We start from the raw sequence: 27,835 nt of genomic DNA on the forward strand, positions 1-27,835 counted from the left end.
TTAAGAATGAAAAATGAAAGTAGTCATATTCATGACTCTGGAAAGGAAGATTTCTTTTTTAAATTGTGAAGGACAGCTCACTTTGGTATTTATATTTCTATTGTGTACAGAAGGGATGAGGAAGAAGCATTTTTAYTATACCATTGTAAAATTTGTGGTTTTGCATTAATTGATTTTGCACCTCGGATGAGTTGTTATCCTATGATGTTATCATTTCCATTTCTCTTCTAGTTTTTGCCCTCATTTGGTAGAAAGGGCAAACTATTCATGTTGTATGGTCTAATGCTGTGAATATATTTTAAAATAATTTAATTATATAAATAACCAATTCTAGTGTGTTTTACAGTATGTTTCCTTAAGCAAAWTAGATGGAATATTTTTTAAAAACCCTACAGCCATTTAATGATTTTATACTTGCCATTTGAGGACAGTTTGGGTATAGATTGACATAGAATTACCTAAAGTACTGCATATAAATTAAACATTAAAAAAGTAGAAAGAGCCAGACTGAAGCAGCTCAGTTATAATCTTCGGTTATGCAGTTACTGCCTGAAGGATACTTCATGTACTTCATATCATATGTCCTTCTTTTGAAAGACGATCAGTGGGTTCAAGTAACATTTCAGCTCACAGGAAATTGCATAATTTATAGACTTTCCAAAATGAAAAACAGGAAACCAGTTTCATTAAATTAAGTTTTCCACTCCTTTTTTTCCTTTTCTGCTCTTACAGATTGGTACACTGAAGGACTACTACCACTTCTACCATAGTAAAACAATCAAAAGGTCAGTTCTCTCAAGCAGAGGTACCCACAGCTTCATTTCAATGGAACCAAAGGTAAGAAAATCCACACATGTATTTAAGGAAAAAGCCTTTGCATTTTTTATATGAAATATTATACCAGAGGACATTCACCTGAATGGCGTATAGCATTACAAGAATTAACCCACTATCTGTTTTCTAAGGTAATACTTCTCATTAAAGCGAAGTGAAGACGATACCATGCCATTAAGTATGTGCTATTCTTGGAATATAAATTCCACTATTGTTCCTGGATGAGTACTTGAATTCTGTTAATGTACTAATTATTATGCTTTGCTTCTCTGAAAAACCACATGTGTAACATTTATGTCTGCAAGTCCTTCTATGAAACAACGAGCTTTAAAAATAAAAATGCACAGTGTGGGGTGGTACAATGTTCAGTGGAAAATTTCTTCTGCTTTTTTTCTTGTCTCCTGCTGGACTTGGTCTGTGGGGGTTAAAAAAAAACCCCTTTTTTTCCGCGGTCTTTTGGGTAGTTTCATTGATGTTACTTTTAAGAGCCATGCAAAAAAATGGTGCCATTTCTTTATAGCATACTCTAGAGTAGGTAACTGTCAATGAGATTTAATTACTGTTTTATAATTAAGTATAATATCACTTTGTATCTCTACCAGGACACACTTTTGTTTGAATCCTTTAATTTCAATGATTAGTAGCTTATTCGTTGTCTGCAGAATTGGATTGCCTCTTGTTTTCTCTCAGAAAAAAATTTTGATGAAGATCCCATTAGTTTTTTTTTTGTGCTGTTCCTGCAACGCAGTTTTGCCAACAAGCCCCTGGGCCCCTGGTGTGGTAATARCAGAGTCAAGCTTTCTTTAAATTACTGGATGATGAATGTTCTCTGTGAAGAATTTGTCAGGTTTTGCTTAACAAGTCATTTATGAGAAGTAAAAGTTACTAGTGAAAGTGTTTGAGCATTGTACGAATTGAGCATCATACAGGAAGACTGCTGTCTGGAAAACTGGATTTAGTGTTAAAGTTTGTCTTGAGGATGGGACAAGACTGAGAATGTACACAAGAAATTGTTCAGTCAATTGTATTGATAAGGCTGAACTGCTTAACCTTTAGAGAGCACCAACAGCTCTGCTGAGCCATGTATGTTGGGAATTAGTATGAAAATGATCAGGGCCCAAATCCCTGTTCACACAAGTACTRTGACTCACTATTCAAATAACAAGCACTGCACGTAGAATAGGTGAAAATGCAAAAGGAGGGGAAAGTGTTCACATCTGCATCAGTCCGTACTCTTCCCCTATGCACAGAGGTGGATACCCCCTCTGCACCTCTTGCAGACAGTCCAGACTACTTTGGCCAGAACAGTAAGAGACTCTAAGGCAGAGCACAGCAGAAAAACAGTTATCATTTATTTTCCACATTATGCTGTTTAGGTCTTATCTCCCATCTGTGCTGCTGCTGGTATAGAATTTCTAAACTGCTGAACCATTGTTACATATCACTTTAATATTGAGAAGCTCTAGTGAGGGTTGCGCAACGTACAACAGTACACAGTACTCAACCCTTTTCCAGATTCTGTACTCAAAGAGAAGCTGGTGGTCTAATACCTGGATCTGTCAGAAAAGTGTTTATGATTCACTTTATGACTGCTTCACTGAACCTGGGCTTGGGAATTCTTATGTGGCTGCAGACATGTCAGTATACAGACATGTATTTTTATCATAAAGATCACTTTGTCCTCAGTGTGTATGACATGTAATGATTATTAAAGCAGACTGGAAATTTAATTACTTTGTATAAGCTGGTCCTTTTAAAACACAAGGTTTAATATTAAATAAGGTACATTGCATGGCTGTGAGAATTTGAAAGGACCACATGCTGTTATATTTATGAGTGTGATGGTATCTAATGCCAGTATTTGCAGCAGATTAGTCAGCATATGTATATGGGAACAAAGAAACACTGAGATTTGTTTATTTTCCAAATAGTTTAATGGTAATTTACTTAATGCTGAAAAAGCTCTCCCTGTTTGGTGTGTACAGAATCAACCTGTTCTGTGTTGCTTCAGACATGGATCGCTAATTTGCTCCTTTTACAAAATTTAAAGGATGGAGTTTTGATTGAGTGCCAATTCATTATGTAAATAGCCTGCATATAATGGGAGAAAATAGGAAATTTGGTATTTCTGAATTATGTTCTTGGATAGTGTTTGATTTCATTGTGTGAATGCACAATTAAAGATGTACAACTAATAGAAAGTCTTGTTATTGTGGATTTAAATTAATGAATTGCTTGGAAGAACTTTGGTTTGATTTTTTTCTTCTGGAAAAGCCTCTTGACACTGTTACAAACAATATGAAAAGATCCAACAGGGAACATAATAACTAGGTGTGGCACTTAGTTCTGTGGTCTAGTGGACAAGGTGGTGGTTGATCAAGGGTAGGACTCAACGGTCTTGGAGGAATCATTTTATGATTGATAAACTGAAGAAATGTGGATTACATATTTTGACACTTTCCTCAGCATTAACCAGTATTAACCTCATATAATCTGTATTAAGATGAAAAGGTAAAGGATATGCAGTATAACACAATTTGTTCAGTTATCATCCATATCCTTACCTAGCAAGGATATGTGTTGTGGTGAAAAAGACTAGTTTTAGGAAGAGATGCACAAATAAAGCTGTAATTTCCTTAACTTGTATTGTAATGTAGAAAATTTGAGAGATAGCTTTATTCTCATCATCTCTTCTAGGTTAGTGAATGGTTGCATGTGATGTTTTGCATGTCTTAAGAAGAAAATGCAGAAGTGAAAGAAGGCTGTGGATTTAAAGCAGAGATCAATGCCACTTGAATGAAATCTATTTACCGAGGTTTCTGGTCTCGCCAGCTGATGTGCTGCTTGCAGCTGGTCTTTGGCAGGGATCAATGAAAGCTCCACACCATGAATCTAGTCTTTTAATTCCATCGAGTTTGCTTTGCAAAGTTATTTTGGTGATACTACAATGCATGAAACAATGAAAGCAGGAGCAAAAAAGAACCGAGAAAGACAGAATGAGTCCATAGGTGAAAGGTATCATGAAGCTCTAATTCARCTACTGAGTAGTTGAGTGTATTGCTGGTAGGCCGTCTGTTGAAATCAGACTATTCACTTCCAGGGTTGGGAAAAAAGACCTAAGGTATGTCTCTGGGTTTGTTGTAGTGGTGAAATGGAGAGACACAAAGTGGGAAACATTGCAAACAAGAATTGAAACCGCAGTCTGAAAGCCAGACTTTTAATCGAATCAAACCATAASGGAAACCAGGTGGAGCTTTTCCTTTAGTAAAGAGATTACAGTTACAATGAAATGTGAAAGTTGAAATGTCTCTGCATGACAGTAGTATATGTAAGTTAAATGGACAGCATAGCTGGAAAAGCTGTCTTTTTATTCTGACCTATTACATAAAATGAGGAATTTTTAGTGAAGATCTGTGATAATTTGTGACTCATACAGTAAAAAAYATTCCACCGAATAAGTAGCATAAATAATCCTAGGAGACAACATTCCTTAAGATAATTGAAGGTAGCTTTAAGAATAATAATATACTCAAATATATATGTTTGTATAAGTTTGTTTCATTTTTCTTGTGAGGTCTGCAGAGTCTCCCATCACAACAGAGATCTGAAAAAGACGTGTGGTTTACAGTGTTGCTCAAAAATGTAGAACAATTTGCGCTCCTGCAAAGTGTGACAGTAGCCTACTTTGGAGCATTAATGTTTCTTTATCAAACCTCCTGAGATGGAATCTTACATGTTTTTAATTTAAAAGAATTTCAKGTAGATTTATTTGGGATTTTAATCCTGTTTGCTAGATCAAGTTCATTCATCTTTTAGAAACAACAAGATTTACAGTCTCATTGAAACAAGAAGTAAGGCTACTTTTAAGGTAAATACTCTGCTTGAGCAATTTTGCAGTGTTGTCATGCCTTTGCCAACTTTTCTCCACGATCAGAATTACTCCAGACCTTTACATTTTACCCAGCCTGATCTAACTGCACAGAGTATCAGTATGGTACAAAAATGGTGATAAAAAAAATGTTAGTACAGGGAAAGGACAAAGGAGAATTTCATATCAAGTGTTGCCATATCAAGATGAACAGAACTTAGGGTTAGCAGCATGTAAAATGCTGGCAAGCATGTCTTTGGTGACACCGAATGATATGGGATGTTTTCAGAGAATAGGAAAGTAATGCCAGAAACCTGTCGTTATTACTTCTAGGAAGGACAATTGTGTTTATGAGAAGGCAGAGGAGGGGAGCAGAATTGTAGCAGCCATGAGTAACCTGGGACTTTTAAAACCAGCACCTTGGACTTAAAGCTTGGAGAAATTACATTAGAGTGTTGTTATGGGTGAGGTGGTATTTCATATTGGTGATGCTACATGTTTAGTTCTTAAGCCTTAGTGAAAAGAAAGATTTTGTTAGACATATAGGATAACACAACAGTTAAGCAGTGGGACCTGGTGTCTTACTGATGTCTGCATGGGTAGCCATGAAATATTAAAGGCACACAGTGGACGGACAATCAATGAGTTGCTACTTGGCTGCAAAATACTAGCAACTGTCATGCTTTTTACGAGTTCAGAGTTTGACTGGAGGTTTAAGTTAATTCTTAAATAATGCAATATTTACCACCATGGTCCCTTCATTTAATTACCTGAAAAGACTTTTACCTGAGCAATCCTCATATCTTTTAACTTAGTTAAAAACAAGAATAAGTCTTGCTGTTTTCAAGGAGTCTGTTATTGAGTGAGTTAGAACATGAACTGAGTCAGAACGAATGAGAGGGAATACCAATATCTCTAAGTCACCTGCCTCTGGAGTATTAATTAGTTTCATGTAAACATGAGCAAGTAGTCCTACAACTTGAATTTCTTTYTTCAGAGCTTTTTGAAATATGAAGTTTCTGTTCACTGGTAAAGAATTCCAGTAGATCCTACTGGAATTAGTGTTGTTCTAACTGTTTGTTGTGCTGTAAATTTTAAACACATTGATTGACATTTTGTTTACTTAATGGTAATTGAAACCTGTTCTTATAAGGGGTGCCTGTTATATTAGTGTTAGTTTAAACTGTATTCATTAGCAGCAAAAATCCCTGGGAAATACGTGTTGCTTCAGCAGAAATCAAGAATATTTTTATCATGATGAGGCTGCATCAAACTTACTTTCATTTGTCACTCAGTAATGTCTATTCAGCAGTTCAGACCTAGAATAAAAACAGGGAGATAAACCCAGTGAGTGTAGCAATGAAGTAGGCACATTTTTAGCAGCTTTTTCCTTTATCACACAATTCTGTAATAGTTTGATTTGGAAGAAACTTTTTGAAGGTCATCTAGTCCAAACTGCCCACAGTGTGCAGGGATATCTTCATCTAGATCAGGTTGCTCAGAGCCCTATTTGACCTGACCTTGAATGTTTCCAGGGATGGGGCATCTACCTGTCCATTCTGGACAACTTGGTCCAKGGTTTCATCACTCATTGTAAACAATTTCTTCCTTATATCTAAGCTGAATCAACCCTCTTCATGTTTAAAACTATTTCTCCTTGTCCAGTAGCAACAAGACCTGCTAAAAAGTTTGTCCCCATGTACTGGTCCCCTAAACATACTGAAAAGCCTCAGTAAGGTCTCCCTGGAGCTTTCTCTTCCTGAGGACAAACAACTTCAACTCTCTGAGTCTTTCCAAATAAAAGAGGTACTAACTAACCATCTTTGTGGTCCTTCTCTGAACTCACTCCCAAAAAGCTTATGTCCTTCCTGTACTAAGGATCCCAGAGCTGGATGCAGCACTCCAGGTGGGTTCTGCACCAACCCAATACCTGAATCCCTTGAGAAGGTGGGTTGAAACTTCTAGTCGCTATGAAGAACCTAAAATTAGGTATTCCTTTTCTGCACAGGGAACAGTGTTCTGTGGATGATACAAAACTATTGTAAGGATAAACCTCAGGTGACTGTAATCTAAAAATGAAAAACTAATATCACGTGACTATATATGGCCTTTTCTTTATACTCTACTGGCCAAATCCATTGCTTCTGTAAGAGGAGACATCTGTTCTTCAGTCAGCAAATTTTGTCATATAATTACCTAAAATAGGTAGAAAAACTTAATAAAGTTAATTGTAACACTAATGAGACAGGTTTATTTCTGAAGAATAAAACCTTTGCTAATGTCTGATTGATAGCTGATGTTATGTTTGTACTTACAGAAACCAAAAATAGTCATTGCAGCTTCCTAGTGGAATTTCCTTTTGATGTTTTCTACTAGGAGCAGAAAAATGGCCAGTGGGAATTCAGTGTAACATAATTTTAGAAAAGGGAAATGTTCACTGTTGGGAAATATGGAAGTGTTTCTTGAAATATATTACTGTATTTGRTTACTTACACTTAGATTTCCCTTTCATCATGATTTCATCATGATTTCAACAGTTGTTGGTGTCTGTCTCGAAGGAGTTTTGTTCCCTCAATATATCTAATTTCAAGTGCATTAAAAGGAAATAGTAAATTAGATTCCAGTTTTTCAGTTGCCAAGTCATTTTACAGAACTTCTTTGCAATCACCATCTCACAATGTTAACTTTTGGAGAAGAATTGAAGATTAGATGAGAGGTTTTAACTGGCTAGCTTTCTAGTTAGTGTAGCAAATGAGGAATTAAATCCTCCTCTCCCATCCACCTGAAAAAAAAACAAAACCTTATTTTGCAGGATTATATTCTTTAGCTGTTTGCATAGCATTGTTTCCTTAAAATGGTAAAGAGATGAGCAAGGAACTTGGAAAAACCTCCGGATAACAAGAAGAAAGGTCAGGATTTTGACCAGGGTTCTTTTTGAGAAAAAATCTTCAGTGCCTCACCCTTTTAATCAAGTTTTTGCAACATCACAGAAACCCAGTGCTGGACCAGCTGTCAGATATCCCATTCGGACTCAACAGCCTGTATGGTCTCTCAACTTCATGGTCAATGAGAAAGATGTTGACTGATTCTGAAGTGGCAGGCAAGGACTTAGCCATCTCTCAGAGAAGTGACTAAAACTTTCTGGGACAGGAACATTCAAAATTATGCAGATTTCATTTGTCTTATTGGCTCTGATGTATTTGGAGCCTTCTGGTTTTGAGAGGCAAAAGCAGAAGACCCCACATGTATGCAATGATTTGGGGCTTTGCAAGGGACTCACACTATTAAGAGGAAAAAAAATAAATAGCCTATTTGGGATTTTGCAGACCAACATGTGTCGTAAACATGGTAAGTCTCAAAGATTTCAAAACTGGCTGGATTGTAGCTGGATTTTACCTTAGAACTGTTTAAAACCATGGAGGATTTTTCTTTTGAGAAATCATGTTCTTTGACTTCTCTGCTCTTGGTGAATTTGGCGCTTATGGCAACAGGATTCCTTGGCTTTTGTTTTGTAGAGTGTGTTCTGCTTTTAAAATACATTCCAGCAAGTGTGTTCAGTTAAGGTTAGGATCAGTGACAGTATTTCCAACTGTAGCCTAGATCTTGTTACAGAAACTTGTTTAGGAACCTTCAAAAATATATAGAAATACTCTTGGGGAATACTTGAAGGGAAAACTCTCTTCAGGGCATACTTTTGCCATGTAGGGAACACACATTTCGAAAATTGGTATTATGCAATTCTACATTCATATATAAGACTAAGATTGAAAATGTAACATACCTCTTACATTTCTTGGGTTTGGGAACAAAGTGGGGGAAAAAGTCTTGTACATGTTTTCCCTTCACTGGCACTAGAAGAGCCTCAACAAAAATATATTTAGGTATCTTAAGAACTAAATGTAGGGTTTATATGTGATAATAATTACAATCTTTTTGCACAGTCTGCTGGAGCTGCAGTCCTAATCTCAGCAAAGGATAAATTCAGAAAAAGGTCTTAGTAGACATAGCTGCATTTAGCATTTGACATCTTACTTTACTAGTAAATAATAGTACTTAAGATACAGGTAATTAGTTACCAGCACTTCTTTTTGTTCCTTCCTTTCTTATATTCTTTAGGTATTAGAACAGATCAGGATATTAAAATGCAAGTTGACTGTATGTTAATGAAATAACAAAAACAAGGAGGGGGAAAATTTTGTCAATCTATTGCTTCATCAGAGGACACATTGCTATCACAATCATGGAATTAAAGTTTGGAGAAATTATTTGAACAGCAGGCACTCCAGTATGCTGCAGCACACTATGAGTCTTTAGCTAGCAATTGGTAAGGGACTAGTGGAGGTCACAGCTGCTTTGGTTGAGAGAGCAAAAGGTACATGMAGCGTACTGAATAGCTAGCTTAATTAAGACATCATTGAGTTAAGGTTGTGTCTTAGTTAGGATGGTTTTGAAAGGGACCTTAAGGGTCACCTAGTTCCAGCTCCAGTTTAGAAGCTTTCTAAAGACACTCCATTCAGTGGTAAGGTTTTCTCTGTTAGAACACTTTCTCCCTTAATGGCATATCTGTCTRGTTTGCTCTCCATGTGCAAGCTGGGAGTGCTCAACATCACTCAAAAGGAGACTACTAATGGAGGAATATGCAATGCATGTGAAGGCAGATCACATACTGATGCAATTTTATTTTGTAAGTGCAAATGCTATTTGAAAACAAACACACAAGCAAGAAACCCAAGGGAAATCCATTTGCAGCCTAAAAAGGAAAAGGGTGTTACATTCCTCCGCAATTCAGGAAGTACTAAAGGGTTTTGCTCAGCCTTAATGATGGCAAAAACGCATTAGGTAAATACATATGTGTGTGAAAATTAAATGCATAAGATGACATTTTCATCATAGCAATTATAAACATGTAAAAGCAGAGGGTTATAAAGAAAAGATATTTGTAGTCCTTAGTCCTTAGATACTAGTAGCTGTTCATATTTGAGTTTCTTTATGGTTCCAGTAAAGTAGCTATCAATTAGACATTAACAAAAGTTCCAGCAAATTAGAAAACTTGCTCCTATGTTTTTTAGCAGCAAAGTGCATTTATAGGTGAAAAACAATAGGACAACTAAATACTGAAAGAAAAACCAAGGAGAGTTAGTCCTCTGATTTTTAATCTGTATTCTAAGGGCTTGATAGTGAAGACCGGAGCTCTGACAGCTGCAGTGGTCTTGTGTTTCACTAAGTATGCCTAAGCTGTTGTTGAAGTCAGTTTGCATTGGGGGTCTTAGAAAGACAGCAGATTGGTGGTTTGGCTTCTGGGCTGTAAAATTGCTGGATGTCAGACAGTCAGAAGAGATGCTAGTTTTGAACCATAGAAAGATGTGCCATTCTGGAAGCAGCTGATTCTGCAAGGCCAAATGCCAAAGCATCAGCAGGGAGAGAGGGAGCGATTGAAAGAAAACACCTTTTGGAAAGGCACATCTCAAAACTTACTGTATAAAAATGTAACAGAACGGCTTCTACACACCATTACCTGAGATCCAGCTTCCTCTGATGCTGATGATAATGATTGTACTTCAGTACATCCAGAGAAAAATGAGGGTTTTTTTTTTGTTCTCTTACATTTGGAAAACATTCTGATAGCAATGTATGCTCCTGACATAATGAATCAAGATTTTTATGCATCTGTCTTCCTGCTTCTGACAGGCAAGACAATTGTGTTTAATTCCAGTGGCTGTTACCTCACTCAGTTATTCTGAATGGTGGACAGCAAGGAATCATGGGAAACATAGATAATTTGTCATATCTGACATTATTAGTAGATAATTGAAGACAGTAATAGGGAGAACAGGCAAGAACAGGAAAGACATCCCTCCCCAAAACAAAGTGAAAGGATCTCCCCACTACCCAACTTTCTGTGGTCCTTTCTTTTAGGATCATTTTGAAAAGCCAATGTCCCTGAAAAGCCATTCATCGTCCTTGGCTTATCTGTTTTACTCATAGCAGATCCTTGCTGGCTTTAATGGTTCAGAGGAGGTGCTAGGCAGCTGTGTCCTGTGCTGCTTGAATGTGTACAGTCTTCCTCATACAAGTTTGCTTCCTCCTGCATCTGACTCGCCCCCTGCAAAACACGGACGAGACTGACAGTTCAGTAAAAACTTCTGCAAGTGACGAATGCTCACCAAGTGCTATGTATTTTGTTCTGTGGAATTTTATTTCTCTTGGTGTCACACAGAACATTGTATGAATCCAAGCACATTTAATAGAATAAAACACTTATTCTAAATCCATGTAATGTTGACTGTCATTTACATAAGCTGTGTTTAACCTAAGTTGTTTTTTGACATTATTTTTCCCTTTTTAAAAATMAATTTATTTCAAGGGAGAGTGGCACTCTTGCCAGTGCTGAAGGAATATATATAAATATATATATAAAGAAGAAAGTTAAATGAGACTATTGGTTTAATTTTACCTTTGTAAAGGATGCGGATTAAAAATTTCTTTTTAAGTAGGTTTACTGAACTGAGGCTCAATTCACTGTTTCACCTGCAGCTAGTATAACAACTTCATGTTTTTATAGATATGTGTATGTGTATATGTGCACACTTTGTGTTTATATAAATACTTCGTGTTTTATTTATAACAACTTTGTGTTATAGCAACTTTGTATAATGAAAGCAAAATTTTTGGATTCTAAAAGGTTTCCTGGCTTCCAAACTGTTCCTAAAAAACTAGTTCTCAAAAATAAAATTGCCAGTAGACTTGTAGCCTGTGAGATTGAAAGGAAACATGGTGAACATCCAGTCAGTTTTTTATTAGATGTCATATGGCATCAGAATTAATTTCTACTTAATGCAGAGTGTAGGTTTTAGAAGTTTTCCAGTTTTAATTAAAAGTCTGCCAGCAATGCAAAGTATCCAGAAGCTTAAATAATGTTCTATTTTTGCTTTATGTGTAGTTATTTAACTTCAACTTTCAGCCATTTCACATTCCTGCAACTATTTTTGAGTTTGAAGAGTATTCCTGTCAGCAGTTTGATGACCTGCATATGTGTTTGGACACTGTCACCTAAAAAACTTCTCTTTCCTCAGCTAAGAAGATGTCCAAATATTACTTCCTCGTGGATCTGTTTTTCTCTTTAACATATATGGGCTTCTTTCCTGGAKCCTTGCTGTGTTAACACCCTTCCTTTGCCTTGCATGCGGGAAACTAACAGTGAGGTCTGCAGCCCCTCTCAGTGGAAGTGTATGAAAACTTGCTTGTCATTTTTTGAGCCCAAATGCACTTTGAAGAGGTCATCTGAAGAAGGTGTTTGGATAATTGTTGCTATTGTGAGAGACTGAGATTTTGTTATCATCTCTTTTGACTTTCACACTGTTCTGGCAAATAATGGAAGCACTGTCCGATGATTTTAAGCTGCTGTCTGATGCTCATATATGTTTGTTTATGCACTAAAGCCCAGTTTTGCATTTCAGCCCTTTCTGTCAGCAGTTAAAGGAACTGGAAGAATGTTTAGAGATAAAATAATAATAGTAGTAGGAAAGTTTATGAAAACCATTGCAGTTTTTGAAGCTCCTGAAATGCCTTCCCTAGTGAGAGCAGATATCTTCTGTAGCACATCCCAGATACTATCAAACAAAACTTAAGTTTGTGTACTTCAGAAGATATATGTTTGTATATTTTAAGTTTATCTTCGTTAGGAAAAGAAAGGGAGTATTCCTAGACTGTAATCATATGAAAAAAAAATCACATTTATATTAGGCTATTGAAGTCCTTTTATCCCAGTGGAAGACAATGTAGAAATAGCCATAAAGATTGCTATCAAATGAAATAAACATAGATGAAGGAAATTTTGTTAAGACTGCACTTAACAACCCCATTGTAAGTCATTGCAACCCCATTGTAAGTCATGTGATTGGAGATCAAAAAKCTCTAATGTATGCGATTTAAAAATCGATCCATAAATTATAGCCATGGATATAACAATCTTTATTTTCTTTTTCTCAGTTTATAATATGACAAGTGTTTTGAACTGTAAATCTGTAACAGAGTGACTGTTGTGGACACACTTCAATTGCCAGAATGTGCACAGAGACTATCCTGCAGCTGCAAACCAGCAATGCTACCCTTGGTTCAGCTGGGGCTTTAAAATAAATGAAAGTAAGCAACAGATTTGTAATTAAGCATCACTCCAGCCTTTATGTTATCTGACACGAAAAATGTGAAAGATATGGCCTCATTGGAACTGTTATCAGCATTTTATAAGGTGTGGGAATAGTACTTCAATTGAAAATACATTTAACTTCCTTTGGCATATTGACTGTAAGAAGAGAAACTTCAGTCCTTGCACATTTGCCTGAGGGTTGGACTGCATTGTTTTCTTATGCTGGCTGTGTCATTCACAGGTAGTTTTTGGCAGTTTATTTTGAATGATGATGATAATGATTTTTAAGAGGGGTAGTAATCAGTCTTTTAATAGCAGTGAAGCTCACTGACAGCTGCAAGATGGGGTTTCAGGACAGAAAAAGGCAGCTTGTTCCAGCAGTAACAATGCTAACAATTCTSCTCTATTGATTTGAAATGATAGATCAGAGACAAACAGGCTGGCCGTGGAAGAATGATGTTCCTCAGTGCTCAGTGGTGGGATCAGCCCTGTTTACTATCTTCATGAACAGCCGGAATGAGAGGGTTGAGTACATCCTCAGCAAGTTTGCAGGTGACACCAAGTTCGGTAGGGGTGTTGATCTGCTGGAGAGTAGGAGGGTTCTGAAAAGGGGATCTGGACAGGCTGGATCAATAGGTTGAGGCCAGCGGTATGAGCCTGAATAGGGTGAAGTGCTGGATTCTGCCCTTGGGTCACAACAAACCACTGCAGCACTACGGGCTCAGGGAAGAGTGKCTGGAAAGCTGCCTGGCAGGAAAGGATCTGCGGTTGCTGGATGATAGTCGCTGAACATCAGTCAGCAATGTGCCCTGGTGGCCAAGAAGGCTGGTGGCATCCTTGGCTTGTTTCAAGAATAGAGTGGCCAGCAGGACCAGGGAAGTAATTGTGCTCTTGTACTCAGCACTTGGGAGACATACCTGAATCTTGTGTTCAGTTCTGGGTCCTTCACTTCAGCATCAGTAGAGACACTGAGACGCTGGAGTGTCCAGAGATGGGCAGTGAAGCTAGCGAAGGGTCTAGAGAGTAGATCATATGAGGAGCAGCTGAGGGAGCTGGGGGTGTTAAGCCTTGAGAAAAGCAGACTCCAGAAGACCTTATTTTTCTGTACAGCTCATGAAAGGAGGCCATAGGAAATGTAGTTGGGCTTTTCTCCCAGGTGACAAATAACAGAATGAGAGGCAGTGGTCTCAAGTTGTACCAGGGAGAGTTTTTGAAAAAAAAAAAAAAAAAATCATGGAAAGGTTTGTAAAGCATTGGAATAGACTTCCCAGGGAAGTGGAATCACCAACTCTAGAGATATTCGTAACACCAGTGGATATGGCATGTAAGGATATGGCTTAATGTTGAACACAGTGGTGGTCCTATGTTGATGATTGGACTTAATGATTTCAAAGGTCTCTCCCAACATTAGAGATTCTGTTATTCTAAGTAAGCAATTATGAAGTTATGCTACAAAGGCATCTGAAATGCCAAGGAGCTAGGGAAATGTGGTGCTGTAAAACAGGCCACTGTGTAAAACTCAACAAAACTCTAAAACTGAAGCTTAGTATAATCACTTTGGCTGAAATCTGGAATTTAAATACTACTTTTAAGTATGTGGTGTAAATAACATTGGCTTGGAAAAATAATTAACCCTTTTCTTATGATTAAGGATAGAAGTAGCAATATGGACCCAGTCAAATAAACCCAAATGGGATCAAGGTTTCCTGTGGTTTAAAGTACTCTGATCAGAAAACTGCTTAATTTGATATTTAGTATATTCTCTGTAACTGAATTTTCAATGGCAGACTTATGTGAAAATTTTCCTTGTTGGCAAAACAACATTAAGCCAAAATAGTGGAGATAGGCTATGATGTGTCTTGTGATACTTCCTTACAATCTATTTAAGGGGGTTTTGGTCAGTCAGAGACTACTCAGGAGATGCATTTGCTTTGCTAAGTCCAGTATACCACTGATGGATATTACATACCATTTAATTATGGAATCCTTTTATTGTCTTATTAATTCTCTGCAGATTTCCTAAATTGCAGTTTAAACCGTGGTGAACTCTTGACTGAATTCCACATTTGGACTAACACACCTTTGGAATTTGGTATTTTTGACATTCGAATCTAACCTGTGGGAGAGAATTGTCTTCCTAAAATGTCATTAATTGAGTTACACCATCTTAAATTAGCACATGCAGATGTCTGAAGGACTTAAATGATCTATGACACAAGTTGTAGGACTAGCCTAAGGAAAGAAGAAGATCCCATTAGAAATTTCTATAGTTTTTTACAAATGTATATAGTAATTGCTACAGTAATACAAGATAAAACTATGAAATCCAAGATAGTTCAGCTGCCAGATGTTAGATTCCAAATCTAATGAAGTTTAGAGAGCTTAAAGTTTTATTCTCTAATGGACACTGGATCAGCCTTTTGGTTGATTAAGGGTATGCAATTTGAGGCCTAAATTAGATGGAGTTGTAACATCCAAGTTTACATTCAGAGTGATATTAACACTGATCCTCCTGTTGTATTGAAATTTAAGATGATTACATTGTCCCAAGGGTAGGTATTTCCATATTCTAACATTTTACTCAGTGATGTAAGCAGAGCTTTAGGCACTGCACCAAGCAGACTTATCAATTAAAGATCTTTAAAAATTGTGTTCTAAATTGTGAGATTGTAGCTCTTGAGTTGTTATGAGGTGGCATGTATGACCTGTGGCTAAAAAATGTAAATGACCTTGTATAAACATGGAAGTTGCTTTTAAGCTGGTGCTGTAAAGAGTTCTCCTCACTGTTCCAAGGCTGTTGTTTTAGAAACTCACCCAGAACATCCAAGCTGTTAGGGCACTTCAGTTGTGAGGAAGGGAAAAATCCCCATCTGCTTTAGATGTTCCTTGCCTATGACAGCTAGGGCGGGTTCTGCTGGAAGGCACTGGCCAAGAGCTAGGCTCCCTAAAACTTGTTCTCAGCTTTCCCACAAAGCTGGCTGTGTGATTTCAGTCCTGTAATTTTGAGCTGCTTTGTGGTCAGCTGTGGTACGATGCCCAAGAAAGGAGGAGGTTGGGCAGGGCTATAGCCACGTTCACTCATCAGTTACTACAGTTGTACCTGTGAATACAAAACATGTTAAGACTTTCCCAAGGAGARAAAATGCATGTCCTTTTGCCTTTGATCATTCCTTGGTTTTCCAGTTGGACATAAATCCTGGTCAGCAACAGGTATGCTGAGCTTCTCTAGRATTTCAGTGTGATGCTTTTGTCCTTCCCAGCAGCAGTTCTGGCTGCTATTAAACTGCTTYCGGACAGAGCCTGTGTTCCTTCATTACTGGCCAGGCTGTTCCCTATTTTCTTCATGATTTATATCTCTACAGTCTTGCTCATAGAGGAAGAAGAAGACTTTTTCCCTCATGGTTTTAGGCTGATATGTATGGAGTTATGTGGAGAACTCGTAGCTCTAATGGGGGGAAGGCTACAAGGGAAAAGCAAAGGATATTTCAGTTAAATTAAAATGCACAGCTGTGGATCCTTGTACCTTATGGGTGGGGAAGTATGGCTATGCTGCTACAATTGATCACAAATACATAGCAAAGCAGATAGAAGGCACTTAAGTCATATCAGGACTGACTGGATTTTTTGTGGCTAAGAGATAGGAAAACGTGTGTTGAATTTCAGCTTTGGTCCATGGGAGACACTGCAGTAGCTTGGCCTGCTGTTGTGCAAAATGTGTTTCTTTGGGTTTAAGTGGTAATTCCAAGGATTATCTACTGTCTTTTCTCCTCTGCTTTTCTGGTTTCTGCTCAGCCMGTAACAACTTGTTTCTTTTTTAATCTTGCTTTTTTTTCAGAATCTGTAGCACAATTATGACAACTGCTTTGATTGTGGATTGTCAATGGTTCTTGCTGAAGAAACACTTTCTCAATCAGAAAGAATGCATCACATAGCACTCCTGGAGTCATTCACTTTTTATCTGACTTGAGACCCCTACATTTGTGAAATGGTATCAGCACATTTATTTTTATGATGAAGACTGACTGTTGCTATTGTGAGTCAAAGAATAATAGGTTAAGAAAATAGGTGGGATTTCAATTATGTTAAAAAAAGAAGTGGCACAAAATTCTTAAGCTGAGTAATCCAGTTTTTGGGGATCTCATTTTTGCGACTGCACACATATAGCAAGAGGTGTGTCAACAGTGTTCATCACCTCTCCTGCATTCCTGAGTAATGGTTTGGGTCTCAATTGTTCACTAACCAGGGTAAGGCCCTTGGATGTTGCTATGTCCTCCTATGCCCTTTAACTGTAGATCATTGACTGTTTGGTTTCATTACAAGGTGAAATGCAAAACCAGAGTGTTGTCAAAGGATACACTTAAGTAGAGCTGGTATCACAGAAAATTTCATAACAGGACAACTAAGGTTTAGTGAGAAATACAGAATCACAGAATCATTTGGTTGGAAAGGGCATTAAAGATTATCATATTCCAACTCTCCTGCCACAGGTAGGGACTTTCCACAGGCTGCTCAAAGCCCCTTCCAACATGGCATTGAACACTTGCAGGGAGGGGGCATCTACAGGKTCTCTGGGCAATGTGTTCAGTGCCTCACTGCCCTCAGAGTGAAGGACTTTCACCTTACGTCATATCCAATTTAAATCTACTCTTTCTGTTTAAAACCATTACCCCTCGTCATACCACTACACTCCCTGATAAAGAGACCTTCTCCATCCTTCCTGTAGGCCCCCTTCAAGAGCAGGGAGGTTGAYATAATGTCTCCACAAAGACCTTCTCTAGGCTAAACAATCCGAGCTGTCTCAGCTCTTCCTCACAGCAGAGGTTCTTCAGCCACCTGATCATCGTTATGGCCCTCCTCTGCCTGTCTTATGCCGGGACCCCAGAGCTGGATGCAGCACTGCAGAGAGTGAAGTAGAGGAGAAGTCTCTTTTGATATAGCCCAGCATACAGTTAGCTTTTTGGGATGCGAGTGCATATGGCTGGGTCATGTCCAGTTTTTCATTCAACAATATGCCCAGGTCCTTCTCTGCAGAGCTGCTCTCCATGCACTCATGCAACCTTTATTGAGGTTTAGGATTATCCCACGCAGATGCAGAATCTTACTCTTGGTCTTGTTGATCTTCCTGTGATACACATGGGCCCATCTCTCCAGTCTGTCACTGTCCCTCTGGATGGTATCCCTTCCCACTGAAAAAGGAACTGTTAGAACAATTTTTCTCCTATGGCCCTTTTGGGGACAGCGCAGTCTCATATTCTGTCTCTGAGATTGCCATCTTCACTTCTGTCTTCTTGTAGCAGAGTCTTCTAGAGCTCCTATGTACGTGAGTATTGAGGGTCTTTAGGCAAGTAAAGAATGACAGGTGCACCATGAGACCATCCTCACCGGGAGGCAGAATGCTTGCCCAGAGTGATCAGTCTGTAGACAAACTAAGTAACAGTGCTGCATTGCTGTTCAGGGCTGTTTTCCATAGGATAATGTCGCCCCTTTTGCTCATCTGTTCACAGGATGTTACCTCCTGTCTTGGTTTACTCTGTTTTTCTGTTTAAACCGTAGCGCTCCTATGGCACCTGCTCTCCTGTTATCTGAGGAGGAATTTTCAATTTCTTTTTAGAGGCATAGGAGAGATGGAGATGAATGATGGCAGTACAAGGGTTGCAGTTACAGTTTCASTTAGGAGTGGAACCTTCAGCATCTCTTTTTCACAGACTGCAGACCCACACCTTTCTATTTAATTTTGTAACATGAAAGTCACAGATTCTGGTACGAAATTTGTAATTTACTTCAGAGTTAAAAAGTTTTTTTTACCTCAAACTTATTTTCCTCTGAGTGGAAGGTATTATTGCTTCACTTGCCTGTAACTTCTGCTGTGCAGTAATGGCATTTTCACATGTTGGATTTGACACATTTTTAATAATTTTGAAATGTTTGTTCAAGCAAATCCTCTCATGGTGTATTTGAAAAAATACTCTTTCACAGCAGTGTTGGTATGCTAAAAATCATGGTGCTTTGATAAATTGGTGGTTTTTTTTCCCAATGTGTATTTAAAAAAAAAAATTATCAAACTTTTAATTTTCACAGTTTATAATACTGGGTGAGAGATATCTTACTTCAGTGTGGCTGCATGCAGCTTCTTTCCTAAGAATTCTATTGAATCAATGAAGCTGAAAATGATTCACACAGAGGTAACATTTAATTTCAAACTCTATCACTTAAAGAAAGAAAGAGTGCTTGAATTACCTCAGAGCAGCTTTTATTGCCATAGTAGTATTCCATGCAGGTTTGTGAAGAAGAGCTGCATCATGCACATAAAAATGCTGTGAGTCCTGAATTGAGGAGGCTGAAAATGGTGATTTTTAAAAATAGTTTGGTCTCCAATCTGGCTAGACTTTGATTTCTAGACACTCCAGAAATGGAACTTCTGAATGTGAGGTCAGTAGGCAAATATATTCTGTTACCCCTCAAAAAGTGTGACTTTATGGATATGTTAAAATGCACTTCATTGTTTGCATAGCCTCACCTTTTGGCAAGAAATGAGAATCTGTGTAAGTACTTATTACAGAAATATTCCTTTAATACAAATGAGCAGCTTTCTTACTGAATCAATCAAATCCAAAATCTAACAGGCATTCTACAGTAACTTGTGGGTAAATACTCAAAAAATACTCAAAGGCAATGTATGTTACAATATTAAAATAACTTCCAAGTCTTGATGCTGTTTTCATTAATATAACCCGGTGACTGTACAATGTAGAATAAGTTATTGTATTTAAGTTTCTATAAACAAAATTGTATGCATTGGCTTGTCAGAGCATGAATTATTTTCCAGTGGTGTTTGAAATTAGGTTTTAAAAGGTTGCGTCAATATAACCTTAGAATAAAAACAGTTAATCAGCAGAGCTCAACACAGGATATTGGCTGAAAGTCTTCCAGACAAAGCCATTAGTTGAACTGTGATGAGGCATATTGGGATGTTTTAGGTTACTGTGTCTAGCATCCTGCATTGTCTCCCTCATAGCAGTGCACTGTCACTGACTGAGAGTGTCAGTTTGACYTCCCCCTTTCACTGATGTCGTTATCTATAGTGTATAAAATGAGCCCTCATGTTTTACACTAGGTTTGTCTAGTTTGAAGAAAAGGAGATTTAGAAGCAATGTCATTGCCCTCTGCAGTTTTCTGAGAAGGGGATGGAGAGAGGGAGAAGGATAGCTCTTCTTCCTGATATCCAGTGATAGGACATATGGGAATGATTCCGAGCTGCATCAGGGGAAGTTCACACTGGACTTCAGGAAGTATTTTTTACCAAGAGGTTGGTCAAACAGATTAGTCTTCCTAGAGAGGTGGTTGATGCCACAGGCCTGTCAATGTCAAAGASTCCTTTGGACATGGCCCTCAGTACTGTGCTTTAACTTTTATTCATCCCTCCATTGATCAGGCAGTTGGACTAGGTGGTGTCTGTAGCTCCCTTAAACTGAAATACTCTGTATTAGTCTAGTTTACTCCGTTTAGACACTTGCATTCCATCATTAAAGAGCTACCTGCACTATCTTCCCACATGCATACTTAAGACRAATGTGTCATTTGCCCATGTATTTGTATGAAATTAAATGGCTCCTTTGCTTAGAGCAGCTCTATGCATACCTAAAATTGTCATTAAGTCTTGTGAGAAGACAAGAGGTTGTTTCTTTTACTGGGCTTGAGTCTGATCATGCAAGCTGCACGACCATTCTGCAAAATTACTCTTTCATATGTTTTCCCTAATATTGCTAGGAGCTGAGGAAACAGGAATTATAGACAATATCCAGTAATAGGGGCATGCCCTACAACAGATAGTGTTTTATTAAAAGGTGCTAGATAAGATACAAAAACATATTTACCCATATCTCACTGAAATACACCTGCTATACTACAGGCTTGCAGATCAACTCAGTGGATACAAACTCTTGTACAAATATGTGCACCCATGTATTGAAAGTTCTTTATGTGTTAGATTATACATGTWCCAATAAACTGAAAGCGTGCAGTGTTGCAGAGTTTGTGATTGCTTGGACTAAATAACTGATATTGTTCTCTATAATATTGTCTGAAATAAAGGAAATGGAGAAAAGAGATTGATTCGGGTTTTTTTTTGAGGCAGCAATGTATGCATGCAGCAGTCCTCTATCAGTAATATGCTGCCTTTATGTTTAAATCTTTTTATTGATCAGCAGATATTTGTAGCTGAATGGGCAGTAATCAATGGAGATAACATATCACAGTAAATAAGTAAAGATTTTGGCAAAGAGTTTGTCTAGTCAGGAAAACTTTTTATTTTATCCATATAGAAATGGTATAGGTTGCTGAAGTTCTGCTTAATCATCTTGTGTGTGTGGAATATGGAATACTTCCTTGGGGCTCCATTAATAAAAGAAAGGTGTTTTTCTAAAACTCCCCACAATCGCTAATTGTGGTTCATATARAGCCCCTGACAGGAGTACCTAATGCCAACATGCCCTGCATCTCTTACTTATTCCTCTGGGCAACAGCAGTTTTGGTGAGTTCTCTCAATGTTCATGCATCTAAACTACAGGTAGCGGTGGTAGAAGGTTTAATCCTCTTCTGCTGAGTCTGTGTCATTGCTTTTGTCTTTGTGGGCACTTTTGCAATGCTGTCAGATCCTCAGATTGATTTGGTTGTAGGCATGTTTTATTCCTCCCTGAAGACTCAAGGTAGGAATGAGTTACCAAGCATTGTATGGTGCACTCTGTGAAGTCTTGGCCCATAAAGTGTTGAAACTTGTTTACTTAAAAGCTTTCTCAGCATGGATAACGCATTTATGTGGTTAATTCCTTCAGCAAAGGGCAAGTCAAGATAACAGTAAATATTCTTGCAGTATAGAACCGTAGGACCCCTCACGCAGTTGAACCTGTTTCTAGCACTGAGACCCAAATCTTACAAGAATATTTGGAAAGTGGATCTGTATAAGCCTTGAAAGCCATGGTTACTTTTTCAGTCCTGTTGAAGCTTTTTAGTTAGTGACTGCTAAATAGTARTAATAGAGAAGAGGCACCATGTCTATGGCAGTGCAGGCAGGTGGGAAACAGCACACAGGATGCCAGCCTATTGGTTTGTCATGTGTTGGGAGATATGGGCTACCTGCAAGAAAAGAAGCTTTGAAAAATAGCTAGCTGCTGTTGTGAGGGTCTGGAAAAGAAAGCAAGTAATAGCAGCAAAAGACAGGAGAATAGGATTCATTTTTCAGTTAAAATTCAGTCTTTTTCTGAGGAGGGAGGAGGGGGGAGCTAGTTAAGAGGGACTAGTTAAAAGGGTTGTTCATCCCGGTTTAAAGCACCSATTAGCTTTAGGCTTACCAAAGTCTTTTGACTTTCCTTTCTTTGGCCTTTGCCCAGACATGCTTTATGTATCTTACAGGCCTCTAGATTTTGTTGCATCAAACAGCCTAAGACTGATTAGCCATCACCTCCTGCAGAGGACACTTGGATCCAGTCAGATCTGAAGGGAACAATTAGCTCTTGTGTTCTCCTGAGGGATTTCAAACTGAACTGAGAGACAATAAGCGAGAGAGAAAGACACACTGTAAATTTTTCCATTCTCATGGAACCAGAAAGCAACATATGATTGTTCCTAGAAGATTTAACAGAGAAATGGAAAATACTGACTATGGAGTCAGCACGACCCCATAGTCTGTATTCTTAGACTGCATAATTGAGCCTCTATAGGAATACTTTTGATCCTGAAGTTAGTTATTGGAAAGGAGAAGATTCCATTTCTTCCTTACGAAGAAAACAATGATGCCTTGCCAGCCTCTACAAGGGCTGTCCTAGGAATCCTCTCTGACAATTTCAGAGATGTCTTCCTGCATTTTTTTCTGACCAAGAAGTAGAGGYCAGAGTGGTATGGTGTGTCATCTAAGGATCTGAAGTTGTGTCTTGAATGCTCAGTAGAGAGATTAGCCTACTACAGGAAAATATTAATACTGTCTCTGAACAGTGACAAAGGAATAGGTGAGCTGAAAGTAACTTGTTTGATACATTTGTGTGCTTGTGTGCATATACAGATATTCATAAACAGCAGAAATAAAAGGTTCAGAATTGGCTGTCTTGCTTGGAGAGAGGTGAATTAATTTTTATGATTATATCCCTTGAAACAATTCAGTAGAAATATAAGCTGCTAGATGTGTGTAAATATAATGCGGGATTTTCTGTGGTTAGTTCRTATTATTTACATTCCTTGAAACTAGCTCCCATTTAAAATAGGTAATGCAGAAATAACTGCAGTGTCCTCTCTGCTTAAAGGTTGACGTCACTTTTGGTGTCACCTTTCTTTGGATGTCTCATGAATCTTTGAAGAGGTGTCAGACAAGAACAACTTTCAGAATTAGATTTTTAACCCTTGTATTTCTTTTCCCAGTTCAAGCTCATTTTTGTGTTTGTTTTAATTCAAGCTATTGCTCCATATCTATATATCTCTCCCAGGGTAAAGCTCATTATAAAATAAAGTTCCAGATTGCCTCTCTGAGAAAATCTTGACAAAAAGTCACTTTTCTTAAAAAGAAATTTAATTTTGGGGTTTTTTCTCCAACTGATGAAGGTGATTTTACTATTAGTCAAGCAAAACTTTTGAATATATTTCTTAATGTTTTTGTTTTCTAGAACAGAAGGATAAAAATAAAAACAAACCTGTTCTTTTAGAAATTCAATTAATTCCTCATTGTAATATGCTGTTATATTTTGTGTATGATTTTTTTAATAAATTCAAAAGAAGAATATGTCTTACAAAGGAAAATAGTAAAAGAATAATATTTAAAGCCAATGAAGTCCTTCTAGCAAAATAGTTATTGTTCAGCTAGATTTGTAACTCTAGCTAAATTGAGTGTATTCCTTAGTGAACAGTATGCCAAGGTGATCTGCACATTTCCACTGCCAAAATGAACTCTTTAAGATGAAATATGCCTTGGAGTATGGTAATGAGAAGGATCCTAAGTTTTCACACATTTCTTGATAATCTCCACAGAGCCATAACACTTTCTATGTTTTTTTTTGCATTGGCAGGTGGAGTGGATACAACAGCAGGTGGTTAAAAGAAGGATAAAGAGGGATTATAAACCTGGTGGTACCCAATCCACTTATTTCAATGATCCCAAGTGGCCAAGCATGTGGTATATGGTAAGTACGTACAGGGTGATTGGCTCTGTTTCATGCTAATGTGTAGTTGTCTGGTTTGATATTTTGAAAAGGGACAGAAAAACATATCCAGAGAAAGCAAATGTCAGGATTTTTATGTAACTAATAAAGGTCTGTAAACTCCTTAGAAGTATTACAAAGAATTTGTGGTGAGCCCTGTAGTAGGAAGAATTTATTGATGCATTCATTCATTAATTGTTCTTATTGCAAGATGTCTTGGGATTTATTTGATGGTAAGCTTTCAGCGAGAATGAAAGGGAACTTAGCCATGACTTGTGAGAATGCACTTGTATTTAATGCCTTATTCAGTGTCACTAACATAAATGTATTTTGCCCTGAAACAGAAGAAAGCCACCACAACACTGACCATTCAGTGTTATAATTACACTCTTTAGTAATGAACCATTTCATTGTTGAAATAAATGGATTTTTTATGCTGTTTCTTGTCTGGAATTGTACTTTTTCTAAAAAAAGAATAAAAAAATCTTTTTTGGCCTGGTGGTCACAGTTAAAGCCTGGAGTAAAATTTTGTACTCATGACGTTTTTAAAAAGTAGTCATTTTTGCCAGGTGAAAGCCTTAGAATTACAGAAAAAATTGGGGTGAAAGAGACCTTTAAAGACCTTCTAGTTCAACTCTGCCTCCAATGAGCAGGTATATCTTCAACTAGATCAAGTTTCTCCGAGTCCTGTTTGACCTGATCTTGAATATTTCCAGGGTCAGGGCTCCTACCACATGTCAGGGTAACCCGGTCCAGCATTTCACAACTCTCCTTGTAAACAATTTCTTCCTTATGTCTAACCTGAGCTGACCCTCTTTTGGTTTAAAATCATTGCCCCTGTCCTATAGCAACCAGCACTGCTAAAAAGTTTGTTYCCACTTTTCTTAATGATCCCCCTACAAGTACAGAAAGGCTGCAGTACGGTCTCCCTGGAGCCTTCTCTTCTCCAGGATGACCAGCCTCAGTATTTCCTCATAGGAGAGATGCTCTGATAATAGATACTTGTAGCAGCTGCCTCTATTTCATCAGAAAGGTATTAGTCGCTATTTATAAAAAAAAATTTTGTCGTGTAGCCATACTACCTCACAGCTTTATCACAGCTGCCAGTCTAACACAGAAAATACTTTAGAGCATCAAATGGACTTTACTGATTGTTTTGTTACAATTTTTGTAATTCCTCATTTCTGTCCAGTAGAAGAAAAGTCCTTGCTTTCAGACTCTCTGGAAAGGGACCATTCCTGACCAGTTACATTTATATCTGCTGATTACTTATTATTTATAAATACTCCATGTATTTGCAACATCTTTAGTGGTAGTGGTTCGAAGACAATTTGTTGAAAGACATCAGTAAAGTATTAGTGATTATGCTATTTCATCAGAGAGAATAACTAAAAATATGTCAATGAGTTGACCTCAGGACTGACTTGGGACATGACCAGATATCCTCATATGACTATGTTKGTGCTTGTTACCATAGCTGCTTTTGTTAATCTTTCTTAGCTTTATAAGATGAAGGGAAAGAAAATGAGTTCAAGGTTGGTTAGTTAATGGTTTCARTCACTGCTATGCTGGAAGACGTTTTTAGGTTGCTGTCTGCAGACATGTTGTTGAGAAAGCAATAAGAGTAATAAGAAGCTGTTCTTGAGTAATTTCTTGAAAAAGTAATAAGTAAACTATCATATAGAAACTTGCATTTGGATTAATAAGTAACTTTGTTATGGGTCAAGATTGATACCTTTGGCCATTGAACTGGCAAAATTTCTAACAAGGTCGTAAGTGCAGTTCAGATTTGTTGACAGAAGTCCTTTGATTCAAAGACTTTGTCAAGCCATATCTGATTAATGATTTCCTTCTCCAAGCTTATTCTTCACAAGTACCACTTTTTGTAATTTTCATTTTCTAGGCTAGAAAATATACATTTTTGTTTGTATGATATCTATGGCAGGAAGTTACAAGAAGGCAGGTCTTCTTTCTCTTTTGAGCCATTACAGAGTTTAAAAGAAATAAAAGGTGATTTTCTTCTGACTTCCCTCCCTCAGGAAAGTTGGAAAAAATCCAACTTCTTTAGCATAACCTTAGAATCCTGAAGCATCTGTGCTTTACAGTAAAATAGAATATTTCTATAGGCTAATTAGTATATGAAAATTTACCAATCCAGCTCTTACTCAAATCTGACCAACAGAATCAGGTCCAGTTCATTCAGAACAAATGGATATGAAAGAATCCTCTTCAAAATTTTGAGTCAGAAGAGAGCTAAGGCCCTTAGGCCATTTCCAGAGCTCAGCTACCTTTGTACCATCATGTTAAATATAATAAATTACTTCTTTTCCACTGATGTTGACAAAATAACCTGTTAGCTAATGACTGTGTGAATTGTATACAATCAGATTGCTGATTTTGGCTGAAAGAGGTTGAAGTCAGGTGTTCTGTATTTTTTATTTTCCTTAGCTTTAACTAACAGTGAACAACAGTGTCTTCAGAGTGACCAAGGGTTCTTTGTGTGTAAGGAATTTCACTATACCTGCCAGTTGTTTAAATGAGTTTCTTCATCTTGCCCCCACAGAAAAACTATAGAAAGTAAATCTATTGAAAAATATGTATATTAAAAACAAGATGAAGTAAATATATTAAAAACATACATGCAAAGTTGTGGTTAATATAACTAACTTTAGTAGATTTCATACCGGCACAGGAATCATACAGGCACAGAAGCACAGCTTTCTGCAGCTTAATTTGCCTCTGTTGTGATGATAGGCTCCATTGGATGTTTTTTCACTTAAAAAAAAAAAACATACTAGATAAGAATAATGAAAACATTACATTTTTTTAAAAAAAGCTTCTGAAAATATACGTAAATAGAAATAGGTAAACCTAGGAAAACATCTAGTATCTGGCTGTGCTGTTTCTCCAACTGCTTATGGATCTTCATTCTGTAGGCTTTTCACAAAGCATTCCTGATTTCCAAAACTGGACAAACTCCACAAATGCGAGGTGTTTGAGGGGGTTCAGGGTGGACATCTGCTGTCACCATAGCAGTGCCAGCAGGGCACAATAAACCATKTGATTGAGCCATGGTGGAAATTAACATATACCAATTACTTGGTGAATAATCCTAAATTGCTTGGATGAAACAGCTSTGTAACGTTGTACAATTATAGATGTCAAGCGATGGACTGGGGTTTTTAGAAAGCTATTGAAGGTAAAAGATTTGCTGAGAAGCCTCATCAGTTAGTATTTATTGGTCATCAATCGTCACATTTACGTGTATATTTGCATTGTAAGATTTCTGTTACAGAGAGGTGAAATATAATTTATACTGCAATTGAGAGCAATCCATGCAAGCTGGTGTGTACTAAATTAGTTGCACCTAGGGCTGGCTGCCTTGAACTCTGACACTGAAACCAGCACCCAGGAAAAATGGGTTTACTTTTCACTTTCAGTGAGGACCTTTGGAGCAAGCGYTGCTTTGAGCTTCAGTGTTGTTTGGTGAAGCCAGCTTACTTTGTTTCTTCTGAAAATTCCTCCTGTGTGCTACATGGTGCTCTCCAGTTACAGTTTTGAATTCCCAGGGGAGCTATGATAGCATTCACTGGGAGGGACAGGTCCTTCTGCTCTGACACAGTGTAGTTGACTCTGGATGGCAGCCAGAACGAGACTAATAAACACTATCAACAATGAGTAATGTGAGTTTCCTAAGATCTGTAACCGTGAAATTAGGTGGAGGTGACAACTTGCCTCCTTACGCCACTTATGAGATCTATGGGGAGTCTCCTCCCAACTCCAGCAAGCGGCACAGCAGAGCAAAGG

General features: G+C 37.7%; 1 protein-coding gene across 2 annotated transcripts in view; it reads left to right on the forward strand.

Annotated features, from left to right (window-relative positions):
• PCSK5 (proprotein convertase subtilisin/kexin type 5) overlaps nt 1-27,835 on the forward strand; it is a 220,019-nt gene that overhangs the window by 24,844 nt on the left and 167,340 nt on the right. For both annotated transcript variants that reach the window (XM_057372770.1, XM_057372778.1), the window contains exons 2-3: nt 733-837; nt 23,897-24,010. In XM_057372770.1, the coding sequence (XP_057228753.1) occupies nt 733-837; nt 23,897-24,010 (219 nt within the window). The remainder of the gene's footprint in view (nt 1-732; nt 838-23,896; nt 24,011-27,835) is intronic.

The sequence above is a fragment of the Malurus melanocephalus genome, unplaced genomic scaffold (assembly GCF_030028575.1).
Source record: "Malurus melanocephalus ecotype Western Australia unplaced genomic scaffold, MMel_1.1 scaffold_7, whole genome shotgun sequence".
Lineage (NCBI taxonomy): Eukaryota > Metazoa > Chordata > Aves > Passeriformes > Maluridae > Malurus > Malurus melanocephalus.